The sequence below is a fragment of the Daphnia pulicaria genome, chromosome 8, assembly GCF_021234035.1.
Source record: "Daphnia pulicaria isolate SC F1-1A chromosome 8, SC_F0-13Bv2, whole genome shotgun sequence".
NCBI lineage: Eukaryota > Metazoa > Arthropoda > Branchiopoda > Diplostraca > Daphniidae > Daphnia > Daphnia pulicaria.
Window position 1 is genome coordinate 13,751,125 of NC_060920.1, and position 27,582 is coordinate 13,778,706.

Below are 27,582 nucleotides of genomic sequence, written 5' to 3' on the forward strand. Positions count from 1 at the left end.
CCGCCGTAATTTACAGCTCAAGTCTCGGCCAACTGCTCCCTCGCTCATCTTCCTCCTTTTCAAAAAGATATGAGGCAGCCAAGCTCGACGGGCCAAAATATCCGGCAAATGGCTTAAAGAAAAGAGGATTTTCTCTTCATCTCTCTCGCTCACGTCTTTTTTGTTTTGTTCTCCCTAATGACGGACGGGAACTCGTCACGTTTTTATACGGCCAACGGGATTATGCTGGATGGCAAAAGTTTTGAAATGATGATGGCCATGGCATTTTCATTGACCATTTCTCTGGATTACGACAGTCGCCTATACAGATTTTAAACTCTGACAATTATAAGGTGATGCATTTGAGAGCTAGAGGAGAAGAATCTCTTTTTCTTTTATTTTGGTGTTTGAAATAACTTTGCGTCGTCACTGATGATTTATGGGCTGATATTTTCGTTTATTCTTCGGGGCGCCTATCTCATACATGTGGAAAAAAAGGGAACTCGTCGAGTGTGTGGACCTCGTTTTCTTTTTTATTTTATTATTACTACTATTTTCTCAGTATATAATAGCCGAGCGCATACACACACTGGTGTATAAACAAAAAACGGACGCAACCCTCTTCTTCTTCTTCTTCTGCTGGGGGCTTATCATTTATTCAAAATCAATATGGCGCTCTAGCTGTGTACTGTGCACTGGATGGGCTGCTGCTGCCGTTGACGGTGTCCAGATAAAAAGGAAAATATTATTTCAACAAGAGAGAAAGAAATGAAGAGTAGAAAAGCGAGTGCGTGTTATTGTTCGGGACATATACTATATAAGGAAGAAGGGGAAGGGAAAAACGATATTCCACATATTTGTTTAGAGATGTTTGTGTTATTTTCCCTGTTATTTTATGCGAGAAGCAGAAGACTGGGCCTGGAAATTTTAAAAAAAGACGTCCAGGGTGGGTGGGAAAAATATCGCCGACCCGCCGCCCAGCAGCAGTTGATGACAGATGACAACATTTTCTTCTTCACGCACTTGTACAGCAGCATTTTCCTACATTGCGCCACATCAAAAATCTCCTGCTGCTCAGGCGGATTTCATCTTGTCGCCCGTTCGGCTGCTGCACGACGGAAGCGACGACGACGAGACGCAATATAAATGCGCCAGACAGAGCAGCCAAAAGAACTTGCATTTCCTTTTTCAAAAAACTTTATTGTAACGCGCCAGAGCTGAACTGCACGCTGATGAAAAGATGAAGAAGAAGAAGTTGCTGCGGGAAACGGCAAAGACATTTTTTTGAAGAAGAAAAAAGGAGAGGAAATCACTTGGTACTCCGTGGCAACGGCGTCTGTTACTGTTGCATACGGTACACGACAATTTATTATTAATGATTGCAGCGCGCGATATCGGGTGAGGAGGGTGAGACGACGTGCTAGTGATTCCACTTTCCTTCTTCCTCCCTCACAACAGCTGCCAACACCAACTTTTTCTTTTTTCTCCTGTCGTGACAAATGATTCTCAACTTTATACGTCACCCACTTGCTTGATATTTTTTAAATGATTTCCGCTTTCTTTAATAGAGCGAAAAAATAAATACGCCAGTCGTGTCTAACGTCGTCTGCGCCTGCGCAGCGTTGCCGCTTCAATTTTTCGCCGAGCGATGGCGCTGACGATCGTGTGTGGGGGTTCGTCTCTCTCAGTGTGGCCGTAACCGCCGTCGGTGTCGAATCATTTTCTCCGTCACTCTGCACGATAATACATTTGTTGGCTAGGAAAAACGTTTGCCATCTCAGTGGATCTCGTCCATTATTATTCCATTCACGTTCCAATTTGAACGCACACCGACTTGTGTGTGCACTGATTCTATTCATTTGACGGTGTGTGTGTGTGTGGACACGACCTCGTGTGTGTGTTACTGGTCAATTCCTCGTGGTCTGTCGTGTGATTGTATCTCGGTGTGTGTGTGTGCGTGTGTGATGTTTGTGTGAACGGAGAAGAAGAAAGCGAATCCGTTTGGAACGGTGCCATGATCGGTTGAACGCCTTTTTGGAAAAGAAGGAAAAAAGAAAACGTGTGAGACGTCCGAATTAGAAACGCCCCGCCCGCCACGAACTTGGGGCAACGTCTGACGAACGAAGACGAACGAACGAAGAAGATGGCCACATCCTGGTTGTCGTCCCGCTCGTTCTTTATCCTTTCCGGCTGGATTCTGCTGGTCTGCTGCTGCTGCCTCATTGAACCGGCACGAGGTATTATATACTTGGTTGTCGTTTATACTGTTTGACGGGATTTCGCTCGGGTGCTGGGCCACCATTTCTCGTTGAAATGAAAACTGCAGAGGAATTTGTCCAATGTCTTTTGATCAATTGAAGGACATGATGGCTGCTGGAATGCCAAGATCCTGTGTCTCTCTCTCCTCCTTTGATATGATCCTTATAACAAGATTGAATTTCCGTCGTAGTCGTTGTTACACACACAATGTCCCTTGTTAAATCTCCATGGCCATCCTCATTTGCCAAACAAACGATCGTGAACAAGTTTGTTTTTAGTTTTCACGCTCCAGCAACAACCGGCCAGTGGCTCGTCTCGTCTTGCACAAACTTTTTATTAAAATTATTATTATGATGATGATTACGTCGTCGTTGCTATGCTGCGCTTGAAAGTGGAAACTCACTTGACTTTTGGCTGTCCCGCGTGCAACTCGAGACACCGAGACAAGAGAAGAAGAGTCGGGATGGGTTTTAATTAGTTGCCCCGCTGCACGACTGCCTTTTTTCCCAATTTCATCCCTTTTCTTTCTTGTTGTTGTTCGATGGGCGCTCCTCGCACTCGGGTTATTTCAATGTTTGCCAAATTGGATCAAGTTTTCAAGCTCCTTCCTGGGACTACTCGGCTGCGCCTTTTTATAACCCATCCACCCGATTTCAAAGGAAACAGTTTTGGAATAATAAGGCACCGGCGTGTCGTGCACCACCACCGAGACTTTTTCTCTCTTTTCCCCTTCACGAACGAAAAGTCTTTTGTTCCCGACTGGGTGGGGGAGAGGGGGAAACACTTTGGCAGCCGCCGAGAGCGAAACAATAGTCGAACCGAATCAAGCCAGCCAGCCACATTTCCATCCATCCATCCGGCCCCGTTGTCTGGCCAAAAGATATTTGCTGTGCGTTGGTTGTCGTCGAAACGAGAACAAAAGAGTCAACACTCGACGACGCTGCTGGATGGATGGGTGAGTGGGTGGGTGGAAAGGAATTTTTAATCCGACGTTTTATTTGTTTTTCAAAACGGCCAATCAAAAATTCCCCCCTTTTCTCATTCTGCCCAGTTAATGATCTTTTTTCTATGCGGGAAAGTGGGTCTTAATTCCGCTGGATTATCACGGCGGCCGGCAACTGACCCACCGCGGCCCTTGTAATTGAAAAAAAACAAAGAAAAAAGTCCAGTCTAGTCCAGTCCCGACCGACTATTATTAGGAGCTACTATTCGCTTTTAATATGTTGATCCTCTTCGTTCAAACTCTCTCGGCTGCTGCTGCTGCGTATAGAGGAAAGATGAAAAAGACGCGGGCGCCCGCCAATAATATGAAAGCCTCGGGAGAAAGAAGAAGAAAAAAAAAAAAGAAGTGAGAGACGTAATAATGCACCTCGCTCCTGTTTGTCGGTGGTTGTTGGGGCGGAGGGTTTTTCTTTTTATTATTTATCAACTATTCAACGGTGGGTTGGTGGGAGGGGGAGAGCAATAACTTTTTCGGTGGGGGGGATGTATATAATCAAAGATGCTGGGCACGGCCAACTTTTGCCTCCTCCTCCTCCCCCGTTCGCTTCTAGATTATATAAATAAGAGCAAGATCTTTTAATTCTGCTTGCCTTTTTCCTTCTTCTTTATTATTTAAAGGGTATCATGGGTAAAAAAGAAAAAGAGTCGAAAAGAGGCTTAGAGGAGAAACTTTTTCTTCTTCTTCTTTCCCTGGGCTTGTGGGTACTTTTTTCATTTGAAGGCAGCACAGTCGTATTGGGTTGGTGGGGCCACGGGAAACGGACATGCATTTGGCTCGCGTCACGTCGACATTTTGATTTCCTGGCGGCAGCAGACAATCCCCTAAGAAAAGAAGACGCAACTTTTTTTACTACTACGAAGGATGGGGGGCGATATAATAACCCCCCCAGTCTGTCCGTCCTTCTATCCATCCATCCGTCTCCTATACTCTGACGTTGGAGTTGGTAAAGGATCGTCATGGCAACATCGTCGATGAATAGCCTCCTAATTGAATCGACTAAACTAAAGCTACACTCTGCTCCTGCTCCTGCTCCTGCTGTACCGGGCAAGGAACTGCAGTAGGGGGGAAACTCGAGCTCACCAATGACCTGAATACATAATGAATGTACACATACTACACACTCACCCATTTTTGATCATCTTCTTCTTCTTCTTGTATAGGAATAGCCGGTCCATCGCAACAGCAGACGACCGGCAATCGAGGAGGAGGAGGAGTGCCGCCTCGGATTATTGACGACCCGACCAACGTGACGGTTTTGCGCAATGAGCCGGCCACATTGCGCTGCGCCTTTGACGGCGTGCCCCAACCGGAGGTGACGTGGTACCGCGAAGGAGAGCCGCTGGAACCGCGCGGGCACCGACTCGTCCTGCCCGACGGGGCCCTTTTCTTCCTGCGTGTCACCCAAAGTCGCGGGCCGGCCAGTCGCGGCGACGCCGGGACTTATTGGTGCGTGGCCCGCAACGCCGCCGGCCAGGCCAGGAGCCGCAATGCAACTTTAACCGTCGCCTGTAAGCAGTTGCCTCTGTCCTGCCCGTCACATTTCCTATTCCCTTATCTTCTGGCATGAATCTTTGATTCCCACCCAGGTGACCTTTATCCCGTCTAGTATCTCCACTCTGCCCGGCTTTTCTAGCTAGGGAGCTGGGCTGGAGTTGGCCGGGCCCCTTTCCTTGACGTTTGAACGTTAATCTGCCATTCAAATCGGATTCAAATCCCCGGAGCGGCTCATCTTTTATGCAATCCATCCCCGTGCAGCCCCACTGTGGATCTTTTTCCCCCGGCTGATCCGCTCGTCCGTTGTCGTCGTCCCTTTTGAAACTATTAGCGCCAACTCGTCCATCATCCGACGTGACGTGGATCTCCATCTCCCCCGTTATTCAACTTTGCTTCTAAATATCAGCAGCGTCGTCGTCGTCGACTGATGGACGTGATCAACTCCCGCCCGTTTGCCCATTGGATGGTTAAGGTTAGAGCCGGGACCAGAGTCTCATAGAGTTGCAACTAACTGGCAGGAGAGGAGTCTAGGGAGCAGCCATAGCAAATCCCTTTTGTCTTTCCTGTTTAGTTACAGGGCAGGAGGATCGGGTGACTCTTTTATAACAACAACCGGCGTCCCCTTCCTTCCTATTTTTATGGAATTATTTTTCTCTTTTGAAAAAATAAGGAGCCGAGATTTGTTGTTTTCTTGTTTCCCATCGCGCCGTCGAGTCGCCTGTTTTTCGTTATCGACGCACAGTTGCACAGTCGAGTTGAAGGGAACACGGTCGAGTTGGCCGCTGATTCCGATCCGATTGAGCCGTGGCAAAGCGGAGAGACAGAAGAGAGAGAAATTGTGTAATGCGCCTTGTGTGTGTACATGAAGGGCGAGGCGCTGCTGGATGGACGTCGCGTGCTGTTGACACACGCGCGTCGCCCCCCCGAGCGTTCCAGTCTTTGGGAAAAAAAGAGCCTGGAACGCATAAAAAGGGAAAAAGAAAGAAGGGATAAATAATGTAATATTGTGATAAAAATAACACGCGAGAATATCACTCGGCCTAGAGGCCCCGGCGACTTTTTCCCTTTTGATTTCATTGGCGGTGGTAGGGGGTGGGGTGGTAGGGTTTATTCTAGGCGGATGGAATAACGTCGACGAAATTGGCAGGAAGAAAAGTGTAGAGGGGGGGATGTATAAATTTATACAAGAGCAGTTGGGGGACGACGACGTCGATCCCTCGAAAAACTCTTAACGGTGTAGACGACGGAGAAGGGGGCGACGACTGTTGGTGTAGTATTCGATTTTTACAAGCTCTTCCTCCGCCTCCCCCATCACGGCCGGCCGACAAGGAAAAGGGAAAGGAAAAAGTAGAATTGTGTGTGCGCCTCCCCGTGATGATGACAACAACAGCAACAACCACCCACCCGACTCCTTTGCTACACTCGAGCAACTGCCTCTCTTGCAGGACGGGGTGGAGAAAGAAGAAGAGTAGAAGTAGGAGGAGAAGTTGTCGTAGCGCTGCACACACAACTGTACCTTAGACATACATGTACATTATATCAGGTCCCTTTTCTTCTTTAGCCCATCAACTCTCTTGGGTAAATAACAAAAGCGAATCCGAGAGAGAGTAGAGACAGCCGCACGATCAATACCCACCCACCCATCCGCCTCCTTCTTCTCTTGCTCGGCTGTACGCCCAGTAACGACGTCGGCGTCGTTGGCGTCTTTTTTCTCTAGGAGGAAAGCGACTCTCTTCTTCTTCTTTTACGGCCCCCCGGAATTGATGGCCTCCACGAGATTAGACGGAAAAAAAGTACATTTTTGAGAAAAAATGTCGTTTTATTATTATTTCTTCTTGTTCTTCTCTTCCGTCAAGCGACTCTCTCATCTTTTGCTGTTCCGGCGCTCACATTATGTTAATACGATCGGCTTGTGTCGCCAATGTGTCGCACGATCCATCGCACGGGCGCTCCATCCATCCATCCATCCATCCGAAGGGGAGAAAGGAAAAAAAGGCCCCACACACAGACACTTTGTGCGCCCCGTGTGTCTGAGCTGTTTACAATGTGATTCGATTCTTTTCTCTATCTAAACCCATCACCGATAAAAGGGGAGGAGACCAAATTTTCCCTTTTTTTCCTTACTCCCTACCCTCACCCACCCCATCCATCCATCCATCGAGTTCTGTTTCTTCTTCAGTCGACCCGCCGCTGCCGTCGCCACTGATTCGATTCCGGCCTCGGCCCGCTCGTTTGACAGATCCAGAAAAAAGAAATAAAAAGAAAAGAAGAAAGGCAAAGTTGAAAGACTCAACACAACACAATAACAAGCAAATTCTTACGCGGTGGATTATAAAAACTCGATTCCTCGCATCCATCCGACCGGCACAGAAGGGGGAAATAATGAAAAGCCAAAATAGAAAATCGGGAAATGAGGAAATAATAATAAAAAAGGAACCCCAGCACATCCATCCATCCATCTCTGCTGCAAAGTGGTGGGGAGCGACCACACGAGAAAAAAGAAAAAAGGGAAAGAAGAGAAAAGGATTGTGTCTGATTGGCTCATCCGTCGTTGAATCACGCGGTCTCGATTCATCAGCCACCGCATCTTGTTCTCTCTCCCCCCTCCTACTCCTTGTTCAACTTCTCAGACTGCAAGGGATCCATCCATCCATCCATCTCGAGCTCCTCCTTCACGCCGCGGCTAAAGAGGACGTGGGGGGATTGAACGTCTTGCAAAAGAGCAGCAAGGAAAAGAAGGACGATTTGTATTATGACTTGATGCACACAATGTGTGTGTGTGCCGGGGGGGGGGATCTTTACCCGGGCGCATAGGATCAAAGTCTCCGCCAACTCTCTTGTACTAGCGCGTTTCCCTTGGAGCAACAAACGACGGGATTGTCCAGGGGTGTCTTCGGACTCGAGGGGCTTTTTCGGCGAATCAATCACATGAAATGAAACGCTTTCGCTTCTTCTTCTTTTACTTTTATTCTTCGCTCACTGCTACGAATGGATGGATGGACCAGCAGCAGAGATTTATACAAGATTTACGCCCGACTGACTCGATCCAGCTGCTCTCTCTCTCTCCATATCCCCGCTTCCATCTGCTGCTGCTGCTTTGATGCTTCACTCTTGGTTGTTGTTGTTGTTGTTGTCCACCTCTTTTCGCCGATCCTTTTTCGAGAAATCCTTTGATGCCAAGTTGTATTCAAATCAGCAGGAGCGCAGTAGAGAAGAAGAATTTTGGCCCGAGGATTTGCTTGTGCGAAATCTCAGCTGGTCGGCCAAATGGCATAACAATTGCAACTCGGGCGACATTCCCTCACGCATCAACGACGGGAGTGTGGCCTGGAAATTGATTGGGTTACAACCGACAGCCAAAAAAGAAGAAACGGGACTGGGGTGGCTGCATGTAGGAGCGGCGCCACTCGAAATAGGAGCAAGACAAACAATCGCACAACGACGACGACACATCCGACGACGAGTAGAAGGAGGGAGCGAGGAGGAGGAAAGAAAAACACAATCAATACAAAGTGGCTATATGGCTTGGCTGTCGTTTTCTCTCTCTGTGCAAGCAGAGGAGGGGGAAGGACGGCCTTGCCAGTAGCAGAGGAAATGGACGAGATTATTTCCATCATCTGGCGAGTTGTTGGAGAAAAGGAGTAGGAGGAGAGAGAATGGAGGAAAATGAGGAAGAAAGAAGAAGAAGAAGACGTGTAATGACGTCTAATCCAATTGCTCCCGCTGCTGATGCGTCCCATCCCGCGCTCTACAATGTAACGTGGGCTGCCGCTCTTGTCCCTACTGCTGGAACAAGCGGGAACAAGAAAAAACGTGCCCGTCGTCGCTTTTCTTTCCCTTCTTGCAGGAGCAGCACAGGCGATCCGTCCAATCTATCCGCCACTGGCGTTTAATCTCATCATTCCGCGCCACCTTTTCTTGTTTCGCTCCTATTGACCGACTCTTCGTTCGTGTTGTTGCCTTCGTCCGACATGAAAGACAACAAAAGAGACGAATTACAACAACCCCCCGACCCAAGGAATTTGGCATCCAGCAACAAGAGCCATTTCTATTCTTTCTGGCCGCCCGTACTGCCTGTTTTCTATTCATCAATGTGTGTAACGACGATATTGTCTGAATCTAGTTGGCCCACGTCTTGTGTTATTATTGGACTTTTGGCTGTTTGTTCCCCCCAGGCAGAAGTAAAAGACGAAAGAGAAGAAGAAGAAGAAAGAGCTTTTACATCATGTTGGAACGGGATCGTTTGATTTTCCGACTCCCTGGTCACACACACGAAAACGAATCCCATTCCCCCTTTTTCTAGTTAGTGGGTGGGGGGAGAGAATGTTCTATATATTACACTACACTACGCTCACCATGTGTAATGTTATATTACACATCCAGTACAGTGGAATATAAGCCGGATCGATCCACTGAACTGCCATGGACTGGGGTAGAGGGGTAGGGGGAAGGATGCCATACAGTCCGACTGTTCTTCTTAACTTCCCCACGCCATTCCTTTCCTTCTCCCTTCGTTTTTCTGGAATAAAAAAGAAAGAGTAAAATGCATAGAGAAGAAAAAAGCTAATACCACCACTACTATCCCCCCTGACCTGATTCTCTCCGGGGACTCAACTTGAAAGACGTCCATCGAGTCCAATCCGACTAGACTAGACCCAGTCGTCGTCGACGCTAGTTTTTCTTTCCCTTTTCTCATCCGAAAAGTTTGTACGTGCGGCAACCAGAGAGCCGGAATGGTCTCCCGGATGTTGAGGAAAAAAGAAAAAAGTCCATTGGGCCGATGTAGCGGACAGAGACGGAAGACGTTACTAATACCAGCAAGTTAATCACACGGTCCAGGGCACCAAAAGAGATGCTCATTTACTATTATGGCGATAAACTTTTGATGTTGTCCAATTCTAATCATCTTGTTCCATCAATATATTCAGATTTGCAAGCCGATTTCCGCCGACTACCCGAATCGACTCGAGCCGTTGTCGGTGATCCGGCTCGTTTCCACTGCGTGTTGCCCAGGGGCCAGCCGGAACCGGAGGTCACGTGGAAAAAGAACGGCGTTCCCATTCAAGGACAATGGGATGACGAATTGGGTTCCCTGGACAAGGAAAGGTATAAATGATCCCTCCTTTCAACTTTTTTAAAATACCCTCATTATTATTTTAAATTATTTTGAAAACAATTTGAATTTGACGATGCGTTAATGATGCGACGACACACTTGATTATCTTTCTCGTTCGTGCCAAAATAATAAAAGGGTTCACGTGGAGGAGACGGGCGATCTGATTATCCGGCACGTGCTGGCCAGCGACGAGGGAAAGTACCAGTGCGTCGCTCACAACATGGCGGCAACACGAGAGTCGCCCGCCATTTCATTGTCTGTCTACGGTAAAGCACAAAAGCAACTTTTTCCCCATTTTTCTTATTCTTCTTCTTCCCATTAAAAATATCGAAACCCCTGGACAGCAGTTTTCGCTTGGCTGTTTGTGATATGATCCACTTTTGAGTGAAATCCAACTGCTGACAACAAGTTTTTGTGTTATTTCTTCCCTTCCTCCTATTCACGACGTGGCATACGGTCGACTGGTTCGGGTGCCCTTTTCACCCACCCCCTCCTTCCAATCCATTTTGAATGGTTTACTCGGCGCGAAAGTTGAAGTAGGAACAGAGAACCCCCCTGACATTGCCGTGGCTCGATCCTGCCGGCCCACTCGACTGAAAAGAATGACGGCCAGGAAAGAAGAAGAAAAAACTCTCATCCATCCCAGCAGCACTGCAATCTACGAGCTGCTCTTGGTCTACTTCGCTCTGGGCGAATAATTAGTTGGACTCGTTCCTTCCGGCAGACGGAAGACTCGAGTAGTTTTCGTAGCTCTTATCCTCGTCGATCCTCCTCCTCATTCGTCAGCATATAAACACACACTGAACTGTAAACGCATATCTCTCCGTCGGGGCAGCACAACCACACCAAACCGCCTTTTTATTTTATTTTCCAACTCCCCACGGTCGCAATAATCACTGCTGGAACAAAATAACACGCACCACCCCCCGTTCCTATTCATTCGTCGTCCCTTTTGTTTCCAGCCCAGTAATTCAACAACCCTTATATCTGCATTTCTTTTATTTTTCATTTCTTCTACACGCAGTTCGTCCTCAAGTTTCTGTTCCTCAAAATGAGCTGGTCGTCGTACTCGGAGAGGAGGCCCTTTTCGAGTGCCAGGCTTCCGGTGATCCGGCACCCAGACTGGCCTGGCGTCGATTGGATTCAAACGGAGATTCTTCTTTAGCTGCAGTCAAGTCGGACGACACGGCAAATCGATCCACGTTCAAGGTAGTGACGACGACCCAAAATCGATAATCCATCCGGCCAACAAACAAAAATCCTGATCCTTTTTATCATTTCTACTTATTTTGCTCACGTGTTGCGCTCCCATCTAATAGATCCAGCACGTCGCCCTGACCGATGCCGGCCGCTACGTCTGTGAAGTGGAGAACGCCGTCGGCAAAGCCTCGGCTCTGACGGTGTTGACCGTTCTCATTCCGCCCACTTGGAGCGTCCAGCCGCCGCCGCAGATCCTTAGCGAGGCCGGCGGATCGCTGACGGTCGACTGCAGCGTCAACGGCGTCCCCCCGCCGCTCATCTTCTGGCGGAGGGAAATGGGGCCGCTCGACGTTGGCAACAACACCAACACCAGCCGCTGGCAAATCGCCGCCAACGGAACGTTGAGCATCCGCCAACTGGAAACGGAAGACGCCGGTCCGCTTTATTGCGCTGCCATCAATCCGGGCGGGGCTCTTTTGGCTCGGGTCAACCTCCAAGTCACGGTCCCATCTCTCTCGGTGCCCATTTACTTTCAAATCGGCCCGGCCAATCAGACGCTGCCCATCCGCTCGCCGGCCCTACTTCAATGTCAAACTCAACCGGATGGGCCTGGACTCGGAGCCGAGATCTATTGGACCCGCAACGGCCAGCCGGTCAATCAGAGTCAACCGGGACTGGGCATCCTCCCAACTGGTTCCCTCCAGATCGATCACCTACAGCCGGAAGATTCCGGCACGTATACATGCTGGGCTGTCGGCGCTAAGCGAACCAACAACAGCAGCAGCAGCACTCTGACGTCCGTCTCTTCCTGGACGGCCACTTTACTAGTAGAGAATCCCATAAATCCCAACGTGGCTTTCAATCGGGCACCGTCCGATCCATTGGCCTTGCCCGGGCCTCCGTCACAGCCCGTGCACACCAACCAGACGGCCCATTCGGTGACCATCACGTGGCAGAGCAGCAGTCGAATGGGGGCCTCGCCACTGGTCGGCTACACGGTGGAAATTTATAGCCCGTCGTCGACTTGGTCGGAGGCCCTGTTGCCCGGCTCTTGGACTTGGGGTGAACAACTGCCCAGCAGCAATCAATCTTCTTCTTTTTCTGCTGCTGTAGAGACTCGGCACTGGCTAGTGGCCGTCCGGAAGTTGAAAGCCAATACGTACACGATTGAGGGGCTGAAGGCGGGCAGTTGGATCCTTTGTCTCGTCCGGGCTGAAAACTCTCACGGCCTTTCATTGCCCAGTCCTGTTTCACAATGGATCCACTCTGCGGCCCACTCGCTGGCCGATCCCGACGTCGTCCAGACTCGTGACCTCCTTTCCGGCTCTTTGATGCAGTTGGATCGCGTCCAGGCCATCAGCTCCACCGCCGTCCAGCTCCACTGGGACATTGTCGACGGCGAGAGTTACATCGAGGGCCTCTATCTCTTCCACTTTGAAACGGCGACGCCCACTCTGCCCACCGTCCGGTCCACCCACACTGTCAAGGACCCCGGATCGATGACCTACACCCTTTCGCAATTGAGGCCGGACACCAACTACACCGTCTTTTTGGTTCCGTTTTATGGCGCCGTCGAAGGCCGTCCGTCAAACAGCCGCACAGTCAGGACCCATCCAGATGGTAAAAACGACAAATAACATTCTTTCAAAATTCGATTAAATCACACACGTACACCCATTTGTAAACTCATGTCCATTGTTGACCGCACAGCGCCGAGCGGATATCCGCAAAATGTCACCGTCAGACAATTCAACGAGAGCAGCGTCCTGGTCCAGTGGCTGCCTCCGCCCGTCGATCAGCGCAACGGACTCATCACCGCTTACCAGGTACATCCTCACACCGACTCTGGCCATTTCAATACAGTACAAAACAAATCATCCAATCCTTTTGCGTGGCGGGCCAAAATAGATTTTCGTCTACTCCGCCGAGACCAACATGTTGCTGGCCAATTTGACGCTTCCTTCCACTTCGACGTCCATCGCTGTGGGTGGATTGGAAGGCGGCACTCGCTACGCTTTCAGGGCAGCCGCCTGGACTCTGGTCGGATTGGGTCCCAGTTCGCCGGCCCTCGTCCTCTCCATCGAAATGAATCAATCGACGTCGACGGTGCCCATGACGGACCAGGAAGCTCCCAACTCGTTTCCGACCCACGTCGCCCAGGTAAAAACCAATTCAATCAAGTCCAGCTTCGATGATGATGATGATCGAGTCTCTAACGGAAAACGTTTCATTACTGGGGGGACGTGCACAGGAAACTTTGATGATTATGCTGGTGGGCGGAACGCTGTTGGTTCTCCTGCTGACCGTCATCCTGGTGGTGATTGTGCGCAGACGGAAAGTTTGCCGGGACGGCGGGAGCAACCGATCCAGGTCGAATACCCGCGGCAATCAGAGCAATCACTTGCTGTGGCCGCTTCCGTCTCATCAACCGTGGGCCAATCATTCGTCGTCAAACTCCAACGACCCGTCCAAAGACGTCCATCCCCAGCTGGGCCCCGATTACGCCGAAGTGTTTCATCACGCTAATCCCAGCATGTCGTCATTTGCATCGTCATCCCACCACCAGCAACAGCAGCACAGCCTTCAGCCGCCGACGGCCGCCAACATGACGGCCGCTTCTGCTTACGCTTCCACAACGCTAATCCGCAATTCGTCGGCCTCGTTGCCGTTCCGCTATCAGCCGTCGGCTGCCGGCCGCAGCGTCCCCCAGTTATTAGCCGAGGCCGGTGGTGGTGGTGGTGGGCGAAATTCAAGTCAGCCGTTGGTGCCCAATTGGCTGGAATTGCTTCCGCCGCCGCCACAACACCCGCCTCCTCCATTAGTCGCAGCAGCTGGAAGTAAAATCATCGACTACCAGCCGCCCTTCTTGACTGCCACGTTGCCGTCGACCATCCACGCTGGATCCAACAGTTGCGCCGCTGCCCCGCCGAATTTCAATCCCTGCGGCGGAGGCGGTGGAGGCGTCCAGCACTATCCCTTCCGCTCGTCATTCAACAACGCTCAATCCCAGCCGACGCTCCTGCCCAACCAACACGCCCGCAATTCCTTGTTCTTGCGGCAGTCGCACCGCCAATCCAGTCGCTACCAGAGCGAGGATTTAGTCATCCCGCAAGAGGTCGAGGGCCTCTACGCCACCTGTACCTATGACCAAATCGAACCCCCTTACCCGCTGTCGTCATATCGTTGAAATGAGACATGATTAAGGACATGCCAAAAGCCAAAATTGGTAATAACTACTATATATGAAATAACCCATTCACACTCGACTCTAGTCACGTCTCTCTCTCTCTACCCAGGAGAATCCTCCTTCCTTTGGAAAAGGCTAACCAAAGAAACACAATTTCTTCTAATGAATTATTATTTTGACAAAAGGCTCGACATGTAAACATTTGTGACTTGTGTGTGCGTGTTTCAACTTTTAAATATTTCGAAAAAATACTCCCCCCAAAAAAATAATAATCGCTTTGGCGTTGTGAGCGTTTCTTTCCTTCCTTTTGTGTTTCTACTACATATAATATATATGATCGATTATATAATTATTATTCTGTCTCTCTATTGATGTGAAACTTTCAATGTGCTGTGATAATTTTCCAACAGGTCAACCCGTTTCTAATTGGCTGTTTTCTTTCCCACTTTCAGTTTCTTGACTGTAATCATTTGAATGGATTTTTATATGGATGTAAATATTCGTGGCTGTACGGTGCGCCGAGCTGTACTACACCCACCTCCTCCCCCAACAGCAGCTTGCGCGCCACCTTCAATTATGGAAAGTAAATAAAAATAATTGAGGATTTGGTTTCATCAGGAATTGGTTCCATTCATTTTCTTCCAAGATTACGTAACCAAACTTTGATCCAGAGAAGGAAAACCGAAAAAAAAAAAGAAATTGTTGAATTGAACTAATCATGACAGCAGACAAGTGTAAATAGCTCAAATACAGGCGACAAAAGGATTTTTGTGAGAGCGATAGGAGAGGTATGTCATTTTGTCTGGCCGGTGATCAAAGAAGAAATGCGCCGAAACCAAAAGTTCGTTTGATCGCTTCCCAATAGTATCTTTGCCATCCTTCGACAGTTTTGTCGAATTCGCTGTTATAAAAAACGAAAAATTTCAATTATCAAGTGGAATGCATCAATTACAAAACTCAATTTCTTACGTAGAGGGAATTCCACTCTGACTCAACGACAACTTCGTAGAGTCTCCTTCATCTTTCAGTTCTATAGTCACCGTCGAATGATGACCTTCTGGCCAGGTTCTAAATCTCCACTTCTGGACAATTTTCTTGTTGGGCAACTATATGGAAAAGATTATTGACGATTGAACCATTTCACATTTCAGAGTAGAATGACTTACCAGTTCAACAAAGGTCCCGGTTATGTTGCCTTCAAAGAGATTGAATTTGCCTCCGACCGAAGGATTGACCTGCACCGAGGCGCAGGTAAATGCTCGCATCAATTCGGGTTGCGTTAGGACGTTGTACAGTTCAACTGGTGGGCATTTGAAATTCTGGTTGCACGTATACGATTGCATTTCAACCTTTACTCCAATCTGCAATTGTTTCATATCGGGAGTACTAACAGAAGATGGCAGTTTCACACCGGGATCCTTGGTAACTTGGGTCTTGTCGCCATTTTTGACTTCTGTATCCTTTTTCGGTAAAATCATACCTTGGGTAAAATCTGATGAAACAACAAAGGGGAAACAAAACAAGAATCAGCATTAACGACACATCAACTTTCATACAAAAACACAAATATATTGTTATTAACCTTCTTTTAAACTTTTAATGTACTTTGCAAGTTGTTCTCTGATCTCTTTGGCCCCTACAGTTCGCATCAACTGCTTCATGGCATCTGCATCAGGGCCTGTAGCAGATGTTGTGACGTTGACATCAACCTCATCGGCATTGTTTTCGTCACTCAAATTGGGGATGATGACGGTGCCTTCTATGTTTTTAGTGGTACCACTCACTTTTCCCTGTAATAAGATGATAGTTGTGAATATGGGAGTACTGCTGTATGCCTTTCATCATTCATTACACTCCACTTGAGATGGAGGGTCCATTCAAAGAAAAAAATGAGTTTAGCCTTGCGATTGTTAGCAGAGGCTTCTCCTTCCATCTTCTCTATTTCAGTTATAACACAGTTACCTAAAACATATAAAACGTGGGATGTAAAACTTTCGAGTCTTAACATATTGTAATGAATGTTACCAATTATGTCATTTATTTCCAGGCCATTTAAGAGTTCATCAATCTTATCTTTAGACCACTGGGATGCATTCTTCTCTGTCCTGTAAACAATGGTATAATTAGTAAATTGCTGTCGTATAAGCAGGTTCCGGTAGATATACTTACCAGTGCCAGTTATTCACATTAGTGGCATCTGGCCTCTCTTCGACGATCCACCGTGGATCTCCTTCGCCCCACTTGGCCATCGTTATTCCAATTAGGAAAACACAAGCGAACTTCAACTGGCACTACAATTACGACAGGACTGTATGATCTGCACTCGAGTGCGGGCAGAGAAACAAGGATAAAGGATCGGTAAGGATCTACTGGTATTTTAACCAGAAAGTTCTAAAACATGCTCGAAAAGTCGAGTGCCATCTTTCAATTGACGTAACAACTAGATTTCGTCTGCTATTTGTTGAATAATTTTAAAATGTGAATAAATAATCCGATGTGTATTTAAATAATTAATTATTTTATACAAAATATAATTTTCTAAATATATACATCTTAATAACAGTGAAAACCGGTTTATTTCTAAAGTTCTCTCGATTACCCTGAGAGGACAGCGCCATCTTATCGGGGTGTGGGTGACACGTTTCTTTCGGCGGTGTAGAATACCTATCGGTAAATGTTTCTTTTGTTTACTTGACGGTTAACACGAATTTGTGTTTCTATAAATAATTTATCAACGTCCCGATTATTCAGACTGTGCTGAATGGATGACCCTTGGGCAAGCACTATTGATGGAAATATCACCTCATCTCTTGAACCGAACGAGTTTCCTCTGCACTTTGACAATAACTTTTGTCCATCAGCTGATTCCAAAGACAATAAAGTCGATTCTTCCAACGAATCTTTCCAGCCATTACCCGACTCTTCTACTTATTTGGAGAATTTAGGTATGTGATCCACATGTATATTTTGTTTGTTCTTTTGGGTTACATGTGATTTCCCTTTCAGAAAAGAAGTTGTGCAAATTACGGAAAACCCCTTCATCAAACAGTGGGGCTGAGAAAAGAGATTTGCTGCTGTCTCTGGCAGGAGCTCGTGAGGGCCACATTGACCGTTTACTGAATTCACAGTTTTCTCAGTTGCAAGGCTTGGGTGAAATTGAAAATTTTGATTGTCCAGTCGAGGAGTCTCTGTCTGGCACAGTGATTCGGCACGTAGCACCTCACTTGCAAGCAGTGACAACTGGAGAGCTGGTCCATCTCTTAAAGGCAGATCAGTTGCAAGAAAATACTGCAGAGGAATACACACCAGAGACTAACAACCAGCAAGAGTAACCATCATATAAATAGAAGAAGAATGGATGAGTCGTGTTACTGGAATCAGAAAACCTTTGCCATAGTGACTGGTGCCAGTCGTGGCATAGGGAGGACTCTGGCTGAGAAAATATCGAAACAAATGGGCGCGGACTCTGTCCTTTTGCTGATTTCCCGTGACGAAAAAGATTTGGATTCGTTACAGAAGGCCATCGAAACCGATCGACCGTCAGTGCGAGTTCATGTCGGCGTGACTGACTTATCCAGCTGTGACGAGTCGGCTTTGAATGGTGTCGTCTCATCTGCTTTGGCTGGTGAATCGGCCGAGTCCTTTGCCCACGCATTGTGCGTCCACAATGCCGGATCGCTGGGCGACGCTACCAAGCGTTGCACCGATCTGGTCTCGGTGAACTCGTGCGTCCAATACTTTCAGCTCAATTTGGCTTCCGTCGTCGTTCTCAATGCGATTTTCTTGCGCCGCTTCGCCTCCAGCCCAGTCCAGCAGCGCAAAACGGTCGTCAACATGTCCTCCCTCTGCGGAGTGGAACCGTTTTCGTCGCTGTCGCTCTACTGCACCGGCAAAGCTGGACGGGACATGTTTTTCAAGGTATAATAAATCCGATTAGTATCGATCCTTTTTTGCCCGCCTATTTGACTGGGGCCCCATCCGTCTAGACAGGTTTTAGCCAAGGAGGAACCTGACGTCCGAGTGCTCAATTACGCGCCGGGCCCGGTGGAGACCAACATGCGAACTCAACTTCTCCATCAGTCGTGGACTGAAGAGATCAAATCTGGCGGCCTCGGTCTCACGACCGAAATCACGTGCGACCGGCTCATGGCGATTTTGGCCGGCGATTCCTACGCCTCCGGTGCTCACGTCGACTACTACGACCCATGAAATCATGCCACATTCCAGTCCCAACAACAAGAGGATCTGCCCGGTTTGTTGTTTCCCCCCTTTTTTAAAAAAATCCCGTGATGCTTTTGATGTTGTTTGTACGTGATGGAAAGGAAAAAAAGAAAAACGAGAGAGAAAGAAAGAAACTTTAATATTTATTTACAGACATTGTCATGGGATACAACTGCTCGGTGATGGAGGCGAATGTGTTTTTCTCTTTTTGTTATTATTTTTCAGTTGGAAAGTTCGGTGAGTAGAGCGTCGGAGACGAGATTGTAAATGTCGCGCTTGATGCGCTCGCGGTGGTAGGGTTGCAGTTCGGCCAGCATTCCGGCGATGGAAGCGCAAAAGAGACTGGTGGTGTCCTCTGGATGATGGACTGCCGGCTGGATCCGCTGGCGCTTGGAGGGCGGCTGGTAGTGACTGGAGACATCGACCGACTCGACCGTGGCCTCGATGGGCAGAGCGCAAATCTCCCTGTCACCATTGTTGTTGTTGTTTTGCTGTTCACGTCTCAGCTGTTGTTGCTGCCTCCGCGACAGGGCCGCCCCTCTGGCCACCAGCTCCTTCTTGATGGCCACCATGGACCGCCCGTTGCCATTGGACAGGTGATGCCCGTCGTCGGATACGCTGCTGGAAATGATTGACGCGTAACAAACAGGAACAAGTTGAACCAACAAATGCCCCAAAAACTTTCAACTGCTTTCATCTTTTTGTACACACAGAGAAACGACAAGGTAAAGAAGACGAAACTGTAATTACCTGACAAACTCCATGTTGCCCCCATCGGAATTATTTCGCTCGTCGTCCGACTGGAACTCGCCTTCCATGTCGTGCGGGTTAATGCACATTTCGAAATGGTTTTCATTGCTGCTGGACGTCCGATTGCTGGGCCAGCCAGGAAAAAAAAAGAAAAAGAAAGAACATGAAAACCACTCGATTTCAACCTTCAACGTTCCGTCATCCATTCGCTTTGGGGGCCTGGAATCGTGACCGACCAAGTCAAGATATACACACCACCACCTGCTCTCCCTCCTTGCTGTTTATTCCCCCCCACCACCCACCTTTGCCGGCCTGACCAGGGAGCCCCTCTGAGCATATTTGAAGCCTGACAAAATCCAGCCCAGCCAAAAAGCCCACAAGACCCACACACACAGTGAAAAGAAAAAGGGGGAGGAGGAGCCCGGTGGTGGGTTGAGATCACGGGGTCTCCGACCGAGCAGCAGCAGTGCCACGACTTCTTCTTCTTCTTCTTCTTTTTGGCTTTTATACTTTGCGTACTGCTGCTGCTGCTACTAGAGTGAAGAAACCGAACCGAACCAACCATCACGGCCGTACATGGCCCGCGGCGGAGCCGGCTAGAAAGAAAAAGGGACGACTCGCCGCTGCTGCTGCGGGTGTACAGTAAGGCGATTCTACTTTCAGCTGGGCGGCCAGACTGGACTGGCGGGTTGGTGGCATCGTGACAGAAAGTCGGGCGGATCGAGTCGGAGGCATCGAGTGGGTGTAGTAGCGACGGGAGGAGGTAGGTAGATGGAGGAGGATGACGTATTTAATGTTCTAACTAAACTGGCGCGCGGGATAAAATGACATTTTAAGATTAGTCTAATTGTTATTTACCCGTTTGATGATTTTCGCTTGATGAAGGGATTGAGGAAGGACATGAGTCCGACGAAGGAAGTGGCGTCGGGCGGTTCGGCGACGGATCCGCCATTGGTGGCGCGGTACTTGTCGTTTCTACCCAGCTCCTTGACGTACTTATCTCTCATGTATCTCCATCGCTCCTTGGCTTCTTCAACTGTCCACCACCAGAGTTTCATAAACAACAACAAAGAAGAGAGAGACGTGAGATGTGTGTGTGTGTGTCTGGCCGGCGACGATAACGGCCGCCACCACCCCTCATCAAAGCTGTGAGAGATAAAAAAGTGAAAAGAAAAATCAACTGACCAGATTTGCCGACAGCATCGGCGATTTCTTGCCAGGCCGTGTCACGCAGCTGGTTGTCTTTGTTGGACTTTGTCGGGCAGGCGTAGAGGACTTCGTGCTGGCGCACTTCTTCGATGAGCAACTGATCGGCCGCGCACGGCGTTCGCAGAGTGGACACCATCATCCGCCAACGGCCAACGCAACTGGACGAATTGGGCGACGTGATAACTGAACGGAAAAACCAAAAAAACTGCGACGGACGGACGGAGGGACGCGGCAGACGGAGGAGAGCTATGGAAGTCGACTAAGTGCCTAGACGACGGGCGACGGCCAGGCGACGTGTTGGTGGTGGTGGCGTTCTCTTATCCTCTCCTCCCCCTTGCCTAAAGGAGGAGGGGGGGCTGGGCTGGGCTGGGCTGGCAGTTCTCTTCTACGTTCTCTGCTCTGCTGTTCTCTCTTGTCCTGTTGTATACGTGTCCGCCATCGCTAGTCACAACCACAAAAAGCCCAAAGCCCTCCGGCTTCTCTGCTCTTCCGGTCGGTTTTCGCCCTCCCTCTTCTCTCTCTCTCTCTCTCCCGTTTTCTTCTTTGCGTATACCCAACAGTCTCCCATCACGGCCAGATGGCGATGAGGCGAGCGAGCTGCGCTGGCCAGCAAGCGGGGCCGGACTCCTATAGACCGTGAAAGGGCAAAGTCGACGCGCGGCGGCGGCGGCGGCGGTGGTGGTTGTTGTGAGACAACACACAACACACACAAGGAGCCGTTAACCACTGCCTTTTCCTCTTCTCCTTCTCTCTCTCTCTCTCTCTCTCTTTCTATCCTCGTTTTTCTCGACTATCTCTCCACCAGTCATTCTTCTAGCCTCCTCAACACCCACCTCAATCGCCTTGAGCTACTTCTCCGGCTTTGTAGCCAGCCATGACGACCAACGAGACCTGAACCGACAAGAACAACAACAACAACATCAAAAGGAGAAGAAGAAATTTACAAGAATTATAAAAAAGCGATTCATCTCGGCGTGAACGACTTGCCAGCTCCTAACTAAGGTGACATTATTTTCCACAAACAAAACATTTCTGGGTTTATTTGACTTTTGACGCGAAAATTAGTTTACATAATTAATGATGATTGCGCTAGTTTTGAACACATTCGTCGCTTACTTTACGGGATGGATGAATTTCTCAAAAGACCGGGATGTCTTGGCGTGATTTCGATTCAATGTCGTCATCCAGCGTCAACAGGAACTAGACAATTGATGCCACAAGAAATTAATGGATTTCTCCCAATTAAACTCGTTTCCAAACGAAACGGATGAATTTCAATGAATCAATCAGCAGACTATATAATAAAAGGGCCTTTTGTTTGACTTACCATGAAGAAGAAAAAGAGACCAGTCGAAGACAGAAAATGCCTGGAAACAAACAAAAGAAAAAACAAATAAATTTCCAGTTTGAATGACTTGATTACCATATAACGTTAAGTGGGTATTATGTGGAGCAGTTAGTTATAGGTAGTGTCGTCGAATTTACCACAAGTCGTGCGTGTCATAGACACTAGCCACCAGGCATTCCTGATTCAGCATTCTCGACTCGGCTGGACTTTTCTGCGATTTAACAAAAACAAAATAAAATTTAGACGATTTGAAATTTCCCGCGCTGGAAAAAAAAAAATCAAATGCTGATTGCCACTCTTGTTAATTCCATCGCCATTAAACCTATTTTTTTTTTCTGTTGTTTTTTACTACATTTTCCAGGCACATGAAGGAGAAAAAGGAAAAGGGGATTGATGGATGGATGGCGACGAGGGTCTGTGCGGTCAGAGACTATGCGGACCAGGCACGCCCACTCCTGAGCTGCGAGTCGTCGCTGCTGGTTCGCCAGCTGCTGCTGCTGTTGCTGCTGCTCTACGGCTTGGGCTGCGCTCACGGCTAACGAAGAACTTTCTCTATCTCTGCGTGTGTGTGTGTGTGTCTGTGCTGCGTACGTACCTCCCACTTGGCCGCTTTTTTCAAAAAGAAATAAGAACCGGTCAGCCAAAACGCCAGGGCCGCCAGTAGGAACAAGAAAGGGTAGATGCGGTTCGTGACGAAGGCCCACTCCCGCTTGCGCATCTTCATGGTGACGTAGAAGACGGAATAGACAAAGAGGTTGATCATGAAGACGGCCAGCAGGTGCGTGTTGAAATCAACGCTGTCCATCACCAGCTGCTGCACGGCGAATGCCACGTTGCAGACGATTCCTGTATCAGAGGAGTTAATATAATAAATCCTGAAATGATTTAGTTTCAAGTCGACAGCAACAACCGGAGAGCAACAACAATCGCCGCCCTTCACTTTGTCGCCGATTGTTGTTGTTGCGCGAGACTTACCGACAACCACCAAGGTCAAGCGCTCCAGATACAGCGGTCGTGATTTCCAGCAGGTGTTGACATGCTCCACCATTGTTTCTTTGTCTGCGTCCAGGTGAAGGCAAATCCAATCAAAAGGAATCAGAAAGAAAAAGAAAAAAGAAAAAATGAACGCGACGCGGTCTCTCGCCTCTGTGGGAAATGCTGCTGCTACAATCAGACTAACCCAACTTCCAGTGACCCATGTAGTAGACGTCGATGGCCAGGGCGACGCAGGCGATCAAATGGACCACAGTGAAACCCAATTTGAAGTAGAATTGGCTGGTGAAGGCCGTGCCGGCCCCAAGGAACACCAGCAGGGCCAGGACGATGTAGGCCATGTGAGATTTGACATTTATGTCGGCGTGACGGGCGTGATACAATTTCAGCGTGCACAAAACGGCCAGCACGTACATGAACGACGTATCTAACGGAGTTGTTGACCTCATCATTATTTCAGACTGACTCTCTGCTGCCGCCCGGCGCCCAACCCCACACACGATTGCCAATAATTACCGAATTGATAATTGAGCCTCGTCGGGCACAAGTGGTAGCAGGCGCTGAGAATCCCCTCGACGATCAAACCGAAGCCCATGGAATAGGAGAGGCCGTAATGCGGCGGAATGCCTCGCTCCTGCTCCTGCTGCTGCTGTCCAATCAGAAGGCGGCCGTGTGTCATCCAGGTACGACACAAAAGCACACAACATTTATCATCCGGCACAGTGGCAGCAACATCCGCTTGGGGCGGAATAAAAACAAGAAAAAGATGGAAAATGACTCACCTCAGCACCGGTGGCGTTTTGACGCATCGTGTCGATGTAGTCCCGCCGCTTGGTGATGAGCAAGAAGATGGTGCCCAGAACGACGTAGCCAATGTTGGAGAAGAAGTGATTAAAGTCGCTAAAGTCAATCAGCAGATGGTAGGGATAGGCGCAGGCGAAATTGTAGTAGCACATATCTTGGTCTCCCGTCGTCACCATCATCTGCTCAATGCACATTTTTCCTTTTATTATTACGTCGTATTTTTGTTTAAATTAGCAGTGCCTTTCTCCCTTTTAATAAGTCATTATTTTTAAAAAATAGAAAACGTCGATTTTTACGTCTTTGTAGTTCCAGACGAGCTGGCCGACGGGGATGAGGTAGAAAACGGCGATAATGCACAGCTCGGACACGTAGCGCTTGGACTTTTTATTGTAGAAATCCGGTTGGTGTTTGGTCATCTCCGACACTCGTCTCCATCGCTTACTGCTGCTGTTGTTTTTTCCAGACAAGAAAGAAATTTAAAAGAGTCGTTCTCGTCGTAAAAGAAAGAAACGTTTCTTTAATGCTTCCCCCGCTATTTAGTATGTCCCAAACAATTTGCTTACAGTTTATTCTGTTGCCTTGTGGGGCGAGTGTCGCTAAAGACGACGTCGGCGTCCTCTGCTGATGTCGCTCCTACTGATCGTTACAGTCCAACATGTTACTTTATATGGCCATCGCACAGCGTTTGAAAAGATAGAAAGAGACACACGACACACACACACACTACCGTGACAGGTTGAATCTTCCGTCTTGATGGTTGCACTTGTTTAGAAAAATAGAAATGTGAAGAAACAAAAACCCGTTATTGCCAATCCATCAATCGCGCTCAAACGAAAACGGTTTACCTGCTGATTTGAGACTCTTGTTCCTCAGAAATGGGTTGCAATTCGGATTTATCTAATTTAGCGAGAAAAACAAATACGTGTCTTGATATTTAATCGTTATTCGCTTTTTTAATAGATGGAGAGACTGGTGTGAGGACTTACACGTTTTTACCGTGACCTCCCACTCCCGGCGCGCCTGTTTGGACCGTGTCCTAGACCATTACATCACCCCACAATATCGTCATCCAAAGGTAAGAAAGTGGCAAATTGAAAAAGATAAAAACCAACAAATCACCTCCTCCACTCGACTAAAAGACAAGTGGCTATAACCAAGGTGATGAATCCCGCGTAGACGCCCAGCGTCCCCATAAATATCACTTGATGGAACTCTTGCACCGACACCTGATTAATGGATTTACACAAAAATAACTTTATTTTTAGCCTCTAGATGATTTTCTTGGGCGACTAGAATAATACCGTCTCTTGGATAGTGAAAGTTACTTCTTTCGTCCGGTTTGCCCGGAACGGCGCTGGCATCCGGCTGTTGACGCACTTGTCATCATTTGTATTGACTATGTACACGAGATAAAAGCCTTCGGGGTATTGATTTTTCTGCGCGCGTTTCAATCAATCACATCCATCAGACGTGGATTAAGGCATTGCCAAGGAATGATGATGATTATCATTTCTAAAAATACTTCCGTTTTATTTTGTTTTCAAAGCATTTACCTGCACGATGATTGTTGATTGGCCGGTCATCGTTTGACGGTACCCTTCGTATTCCACATTGTAAATCGTGTCGAACACGGGACACTTGAGAAAATTAAAAAAATTTTGTTTTAGTTTTACAGGCAATCCGGAAATGGGACCCAAAAAACTGATACGAGGATTATTACTTGAGGACTTTGAACCGATACCGTCAGGCAAATATCGTCGGGAGATTTGGAGGAGACGGCCACCTGCGACGCCGACGTCGGGAACGTGAATTTAAAGATGCGGTTCTGCGACGGAGTGACCCACATGCGACGCTCCTCTTCCAACCTAAGGACAAACATTTGACTTTATAGAAAGAGATCCTCTAAGTGATCCTTTATGAACTCACCGCACGTGCAGCTGAGCGTCGACCGACATTTTCAGACTGAACGTCACGTTCGATCGGCTCGACGTGGAAATATCGACAACGATTTGGTTGATGGATCCCATCCATGTCGTCGATTCAGGGCACAACGTCCTCCGGAAGCTGTTGTAACCTAATCTGTATACCAGTGAAAATATGGAATAACCTTTTTTTTTACTAATTTCGGGATTTCATTTTTAGCGTGTACTGGTAGCCGGGCGATGACTCGATGACATAAGGCAGTTCCCAAGAAGTAATGGCCTTTTGTTGTCGCACCACAAAAAGGATCGGATGTTCGACGCCGGCGTCGCTACTTTCAACGCTGACGGCGAAATTCGTCTTGAGCTGCGACAAAAGTGAGTTGCCGTGTGACAGTTCTATATTGAAAGCCAATCATTTGTCATTGTCTTACGTCAGAGTAGGAATAGATGAGTCGGTATTCCAGCGAGTGGTTCAATGTTTTGTCGTAGATCTGACTGAAACTGGCCTGGATCACTTCGATGCAGTTGTTTTCACGCCGGTCGTCGACGGACGAGAGGCACGTCATGGCATTCGATTTGGGCCGAACTTTTGTATCCGTCCAGTTTATCGCTTTGGACCATTTGTCTTATCAATCACAACAAATTGAATCCAAAAATGCATCAACTTTTGTTTTAAATATTTTTTTGTTTTACCTTTGGTCAGGGGATCTTCGTTTTCACTCGCCAAAACGCCACGGCTGCCCGGCTGAATCGACACTAAAACGGACACTATTAGCAGACACAAGAGAAAATTGTGCAGAGTAAATGGTCGACACGGCCAAGTCCAATTGGAATCGTGAATGCTCATTATCGACTGACATGGATATCCTCGTTGGGAGAAGAGAAGAACTACAATCCTATCCGCACTGTCGGACAATGGACTAATATTTTTCGGTGAGTGGTTTTATCAGACATTTGACATTCACCTTGATAACAACACCCAAGTTCAGATGCACCACCCAACAGATATTGTTGGATTTGAGAGAGCCCAAAGGTCGTGATCCACTCTGCTTTTTCGACCGTCCTGTACTGGCGTCCAATTGTTACCTAAACTCCAAACATTTCGTTCAATCACAGTCGCTCGTCGGACTCGTTTTCTTTTTTAAATAATGCGCAGCGAACAAAGTGTAATAACCTACATCGTGGCAGCGCATAACGTTGCGAGACAACACGACGAGATTACACGAAAACCAGCAGTAGCTGGTGGGCAATCTCAACGATAACCGGAAATATTGCGGATGTGCTGTGTAGTCCAGGATATACGTTTTGAATTTCATGAGTTAATGGGGCGTGAATGGACTATCTGGTCGACGGAATTAGGCCACAGTGCGGCATTAATTAATTCGATGCATTTTCAGAATAACTTGATTATTAGATTTGATGATGTCATAAAAATTGTCTAGAACAAGTGCAAGTAAAAGTAACTTTTTTTTGTTTCAAGGTTTTAGTAAAAAGGGTTAGGTAGGGTAAGACGTGGGAAAAAAGGGCGTTTTTAAAAAGTGAACTGCGAAAGCGGAAATTTTGAAGGTCAATGAAACTGTTAACCTTTCGTCTGTTTATCCTCTCAGGTCGAGTTCATTTCAGTTTCAACTGTCCAACGCGAAAGATGTCTGTCCCAGATATTCCAGCAGATGTTTGCATCAAAAGTCTCGTTTTCTTTGATTTGGAGACCACCGGCCTGCCCAGCGACCACCCGGCCAGGATCACTGAATTGAATTTTTGTGGTGTCGATCGATCCCAGTTTATCGGATGCATGGCCAAAAAATGCCTCGCGTCACCAATCGTTTAAATTTGTGCATCGATCCATCCCGTCCGATTGATCCGGTGGCGACTGACATGTCGAAACTTGATAATGCCAATCTCGGCCAGCAGAGCAAATTTGACGAAAATGTGTACAACATCATCGTCAGTTTCCTTGAAAGGTTTTATTCGTGATTTTTCTGTTTTGTTTATGTTGTAAACTAATGTTGTGTATTTTGTCTTCAGGCTTCAAAAGCCCATCTGCTTGATTGCCCATAACGGTACGAAATTCGATTTCCCCATCTTTAAGGTAAAATC

At 47.8% G+C, this 27,582-nt stretch overlaps 6 protein-coding genes and 2 long non-coding RNA genes across 25 annotated transcripts; 5 read left to right on the forward strand and 3 right to left on the reverse strand.

Moving 5' to 3' along the window:
- Nucleotides 1–1,569: 1,569 nt before the first annotated feature.
- On the forward strand, nt 1,570–14,995 carry LOC124312048 (roundabout homolog 2-like). Its single transcript, XM_046776472.1, has 9 exons — nt 1,570–2,216; nt 4,402–4,749; nt 9,664–9,841; nt 9,987–10,117; nt 10,876–11,060; nt 11,171–12,671; nt 12,762–12,877; nt 12,960–13,211; nt 13,303–14,995. Exons 1-9 carry the CDS (start codon nt 2,123–2,125, stop codon nt 14,236–14,238), a joined length of 3,741 nt encoding a protein of 1,246 aa, XP_046632428.1. The 5' UTR covers nt 1,570–2,122; the 3' UTR covers nt 14,239–14,995.
- Nucleotides 14,958–16,652, reverse strand: LOC124312145 (activator of 90 kDa heat shock protein ATPase homolog 1-like). Its single transcript, XM_046776636.1, has 7 exons — nt 16,408–16,652; nt 16,264–16,343; nt 16,091–16,200; nt 15,821–16,028; nt 15,405–15,730; nt 15,208–15,344; nt 14,958–15,139 (listed from the first exon to the last, which is right to left on the reverse strand). Exons 1-7 carry the CDS (start codon nt 16,485–16,487, stop codon nt 15,052–15,054), a joined length of 1,029 nt encoding a protein of 342 aa, XP_046632592.1. The 5' UTR covers nt 16,488–16,652; the 3' UTR covers nt 14,958–15,051.
- Nucleotides 16,653–16,817: 165 nt separating this feature from the next.
- LOC124312166 (sepiapterin reductase-like) lies at nt 16,818–18,849 on the forward strand. 3 transcript variants are annotated; one of them, XM_046776666.1, is made up of 5 exons: nt 16,818–16,908; nt 16,990–17,183; nt 17,245–18,156; nt 18,229–18,490; nt 18,685–18,849. In XM_046776666.1, the coding sequence occupies exons 3-4, from the start codon at nt 17,593–17,595 to the stop codon at nt 18,445–18,447; spliced, it is 783 nt and encodes a 260-aa protein (XP_046632622.1). In that variant the 5' UTR covers nt 16,818–16,908; nt 16,990–17,183; nt 17,245–17,592; the 3' UTR covers nt 18,448–18,490; nt 18,685–18,849. The 3 variants fall into 3 exon arrangements, with proteins under 3 accessions (XP_046632622.1, XP_046632620.1, XP_046632621.1); XM_046776664.1 differs by lacking the exon at nt 18,685–18,849 and having other exon boundaries at nt 18,229–18,647; XM_046776665.1 differs by lacking the exons at nt 16,818–16,908; nt 18,685–18,849 and having other exon boundaries at nt 16,915–17,183; nt 18,229–18,647.
- Nucleotides 17,000–17,570, forward strand: LOC124311961. Its single transcript, XM_046776327.1, has 2 exons — nt 17,000–17,183; nt 17,245–17,570. Exons 1-2 carry the CDS (start codon nt 17,000–17,002, stop codon nt 17,568–17,570), a joined length of 510 nt encoding a protein of 169 aa, XP_046632283.1.
- LOC124312160 lies at nt 18,582–20,894 on the reverse strand. Of its 2 annotated transcripts, none has more exons than XM_046776658.1 (4): nt 20,395–20,894; nt 20,068–20,245; nt 19,210–19,335; nt 18,582–19,077 (listed from the first exon to the last, which is right to left on the reverse strand). In XM_046776658.1, exons 1-4 carry the CDS (start codon nt 20,555–20,557, stop codon nt 18,681–18,683), a joined length of 864 nt encoding a protein of 287 aa, XP_046632614.1. In that variant the 5' UTR covers nt 20,558–20,894; the 3' UTR covers nt 18,582–18,680. The 2 variants fall into 2 exon arrangements, with proteins under 2 accessions (XP_046632614.1, XP_046632613.1); XM_046776657.1 differs by having other exon boundaries at nt 18,582–19,080; nt 20,395–20,814.
- LOC124312206 lies at nt 19,332–27,568 on the forward strand. Of its 8 annotated transcripts, none has more exons than XR_006910359.1 (8): nt 19,332–19,972; nt 24,524–24,638; nt 24,829–25,155; nt 25,231–25,644; nt 25,706–25,860; nt 25,922–26,418; nt 27,093–27,446; nt 27,511–27,568. It is a non-coding gene; the product is annotated as an uncharacterized LOC124312206 (long non-coding RNA). The 8 variants fall into 8 exon arrangements; XR_006910357.1 differs by lacking the exon at nt 19,332–19,972 and adding an exon at nt 23,352–23,442; XR_006910356.1 differs by lacking the exon at nt 19,332–19,972 and adding an exon at nt 23,594–23,679.
- LOC124312069 (SID1 transmembrane family member 1-like) lies at nt 21,218–26,332 on the reverse strand. Of its 8 annotated transcripts, XM_046776510.1 has the most exons (22): nt 26,179–26,332; nt 25,917–26,110; nt 25,713–25,849; nt 25,490–25,642; nt 25,284–25,428; nt 25,117–25,200; nt 24,865–24,999; nt 24,683–24,789; nt 24,550–24,599; nt 24,409–24,460; nt 24,291–24,325; nt 24,127–24,199; nt 23,860–24,010; nt 23,542–23,742; nt 23,276–23,411; nt 22,947–23,186; nt 22,742–22,825; nt 22,362–22,612; nt 21,904–21,977; nt 21,746–21,785; nt 21,535–21,618; nt 21,218–21,309 (listed from the first exon to the last, which is right to left on the reverse strand). In XM_046776510.1, exons 1-21 carry the CDS (start codon nt 26,330–26,332, stop codon nt 21,556–21,558), a joined length of 2,559 nt encoding a protein of 852 aa, XP_046632466.1. In that variant the 3' UTR covers nt 21,218–21,309; nt 21,535–21,555. The 8 variants fall into 8 exon arrangements, with proteins under 8 accessions (XP_046632466.1, XP_046632471.1, XP_046632467.1 ...); XM_046776515.1 differs by lacking the exon at nt 21,218–21,309 and having other exon boundaries at nt 21,415–21,618; nt 23,860–24,007; nt 24,127–24,196; XM_046776511.1 differs by lacking the exon at nt 21,218–21,309 and having other exon boundaries at nt 21,415–21,618; nt 24,127–24,196.
- Nucleotides 21,301–22,874, forward strand: LOC124312241. The gene is made up of 2 exons (XR_006910437.1): nt 21,301–21,420; nt 22,128–22,874. It is a non-coding gene; the product is annotated as an uncharacterized LOC124312241 (long non-coding RNA).
- Nucleotides 27,569–27,582: the final 14 nt, after the last annotated feature.

Bases quoted from the DNA above. Each gene is read 5' to 3' on its own strand.
- LOC124312048 (XM_046776472.1), top strand. From the start codon at position 2,123: ATGGCCACATCCTGGTTGTCGTCCCGCTCGTTCTTTATCCTTTCCGGC. The intron at 2,217-4,401 runs GTATTATATACT...CTTCTTGTATAG, and splicing joins CCTCATTGAACCGGCACGAG to GAATAGCCGGTCCATCGCAA. The intron at 4,750-9,663 runs GTAAGCAGTTGC...CAATATATTCAG, and splicing joins TGCAACTTTAACCGTCGCCT to ATTTGCAAGCCGATTTCCGC.
- LOC124312145 (XM_046776636.1), bottom strand. From the start codon at position 16,487: ATGGCCAAGTGGGGCGAAGGAGATCCACGGTGGATCGTCGAAGAGAGG. The intron at 16,344-16,407 runs GTAAGTATATCT...CATTGTTTACAG, and splicing joins AATGTGAATAACTGGCACTG to GACAGAGAAGAATGCATCCC. The intron at 15,731-15,820 runs GTTAATAACAAT...TTGTTTCATCAG, and splicing joins CATTAAAAGTTTAAAAGAAG to ATTTTACCCAAGGTATGATT.
- LOC124311961 (XM_046776327.1), top strand. From the start codon at position 17,000: ATGGATGACCCTTGGGCAAGCACTATTGATGGAAATATCACCTCATCT. The intron at 17,184-17,244 runs GTATGTGATCCA...TTTCCCTTTCAG, and splicing joins TACTTATTTGGAGAATTTAG to AAAAGAAGTTGTGCAAATTA.
- LOC124312166 (XM_046776666.1), top strand. From the start codon at position 17,593: ATGGATGAGTCGTGTTACTGGAATCAGAAAACCTTTGCCATAGTGACT. The intron at 18,157-18,228 runs GTATAATAAATC...CCGTCTAGACAG, and splicing joins GACGGGACATGTTTTTCAAG to GTTTTAGCCAAGGAGGAACC.
- LOC124312160 (XM_046776657.1), bottom strand. From the start codon at position 20,557: ATGATGGTGTCCACTCTGCGAACGCCGTGCGCGGCCGATCAGTTGCTC. The intron at 20,246-20,394 runs GTCAGTTGATTT...GGTGGTGGACAG, and splicing joins CGATGCTGTCGGCAAATCTG to TTGAAGAAGCCAAGGAGCGA. The intron at 19,336-20,067 runs GTAAATAACAAT...TGGCTGGCCCAG, and splicing joins AAGCGAAAATCATCAAACGG to CAATCGGACGTCCAGCAGCA.
- LOC124312069 (XM_046776510.1), bottom strand. From the start codon at position 26,332: ATGAGCATTCACGATTCCAATTGGACTTGGCCGTGTCGACCATTTACT. The intron at 25,000-25,116 runs GTAAATGCTTTG...AAACGCGCGCAG, and splicing joins AATCAACAATCATCGTGCAG to AAAAATCAATACCCCGAAGG. The intron at 22,613-22,741 runs GTAAGTCTCGCG...CCTCTGATACAG, and splicing joins CTTGACCTTGGTGGTTGTCG to GAATCGTCTGCAACGTGGCA.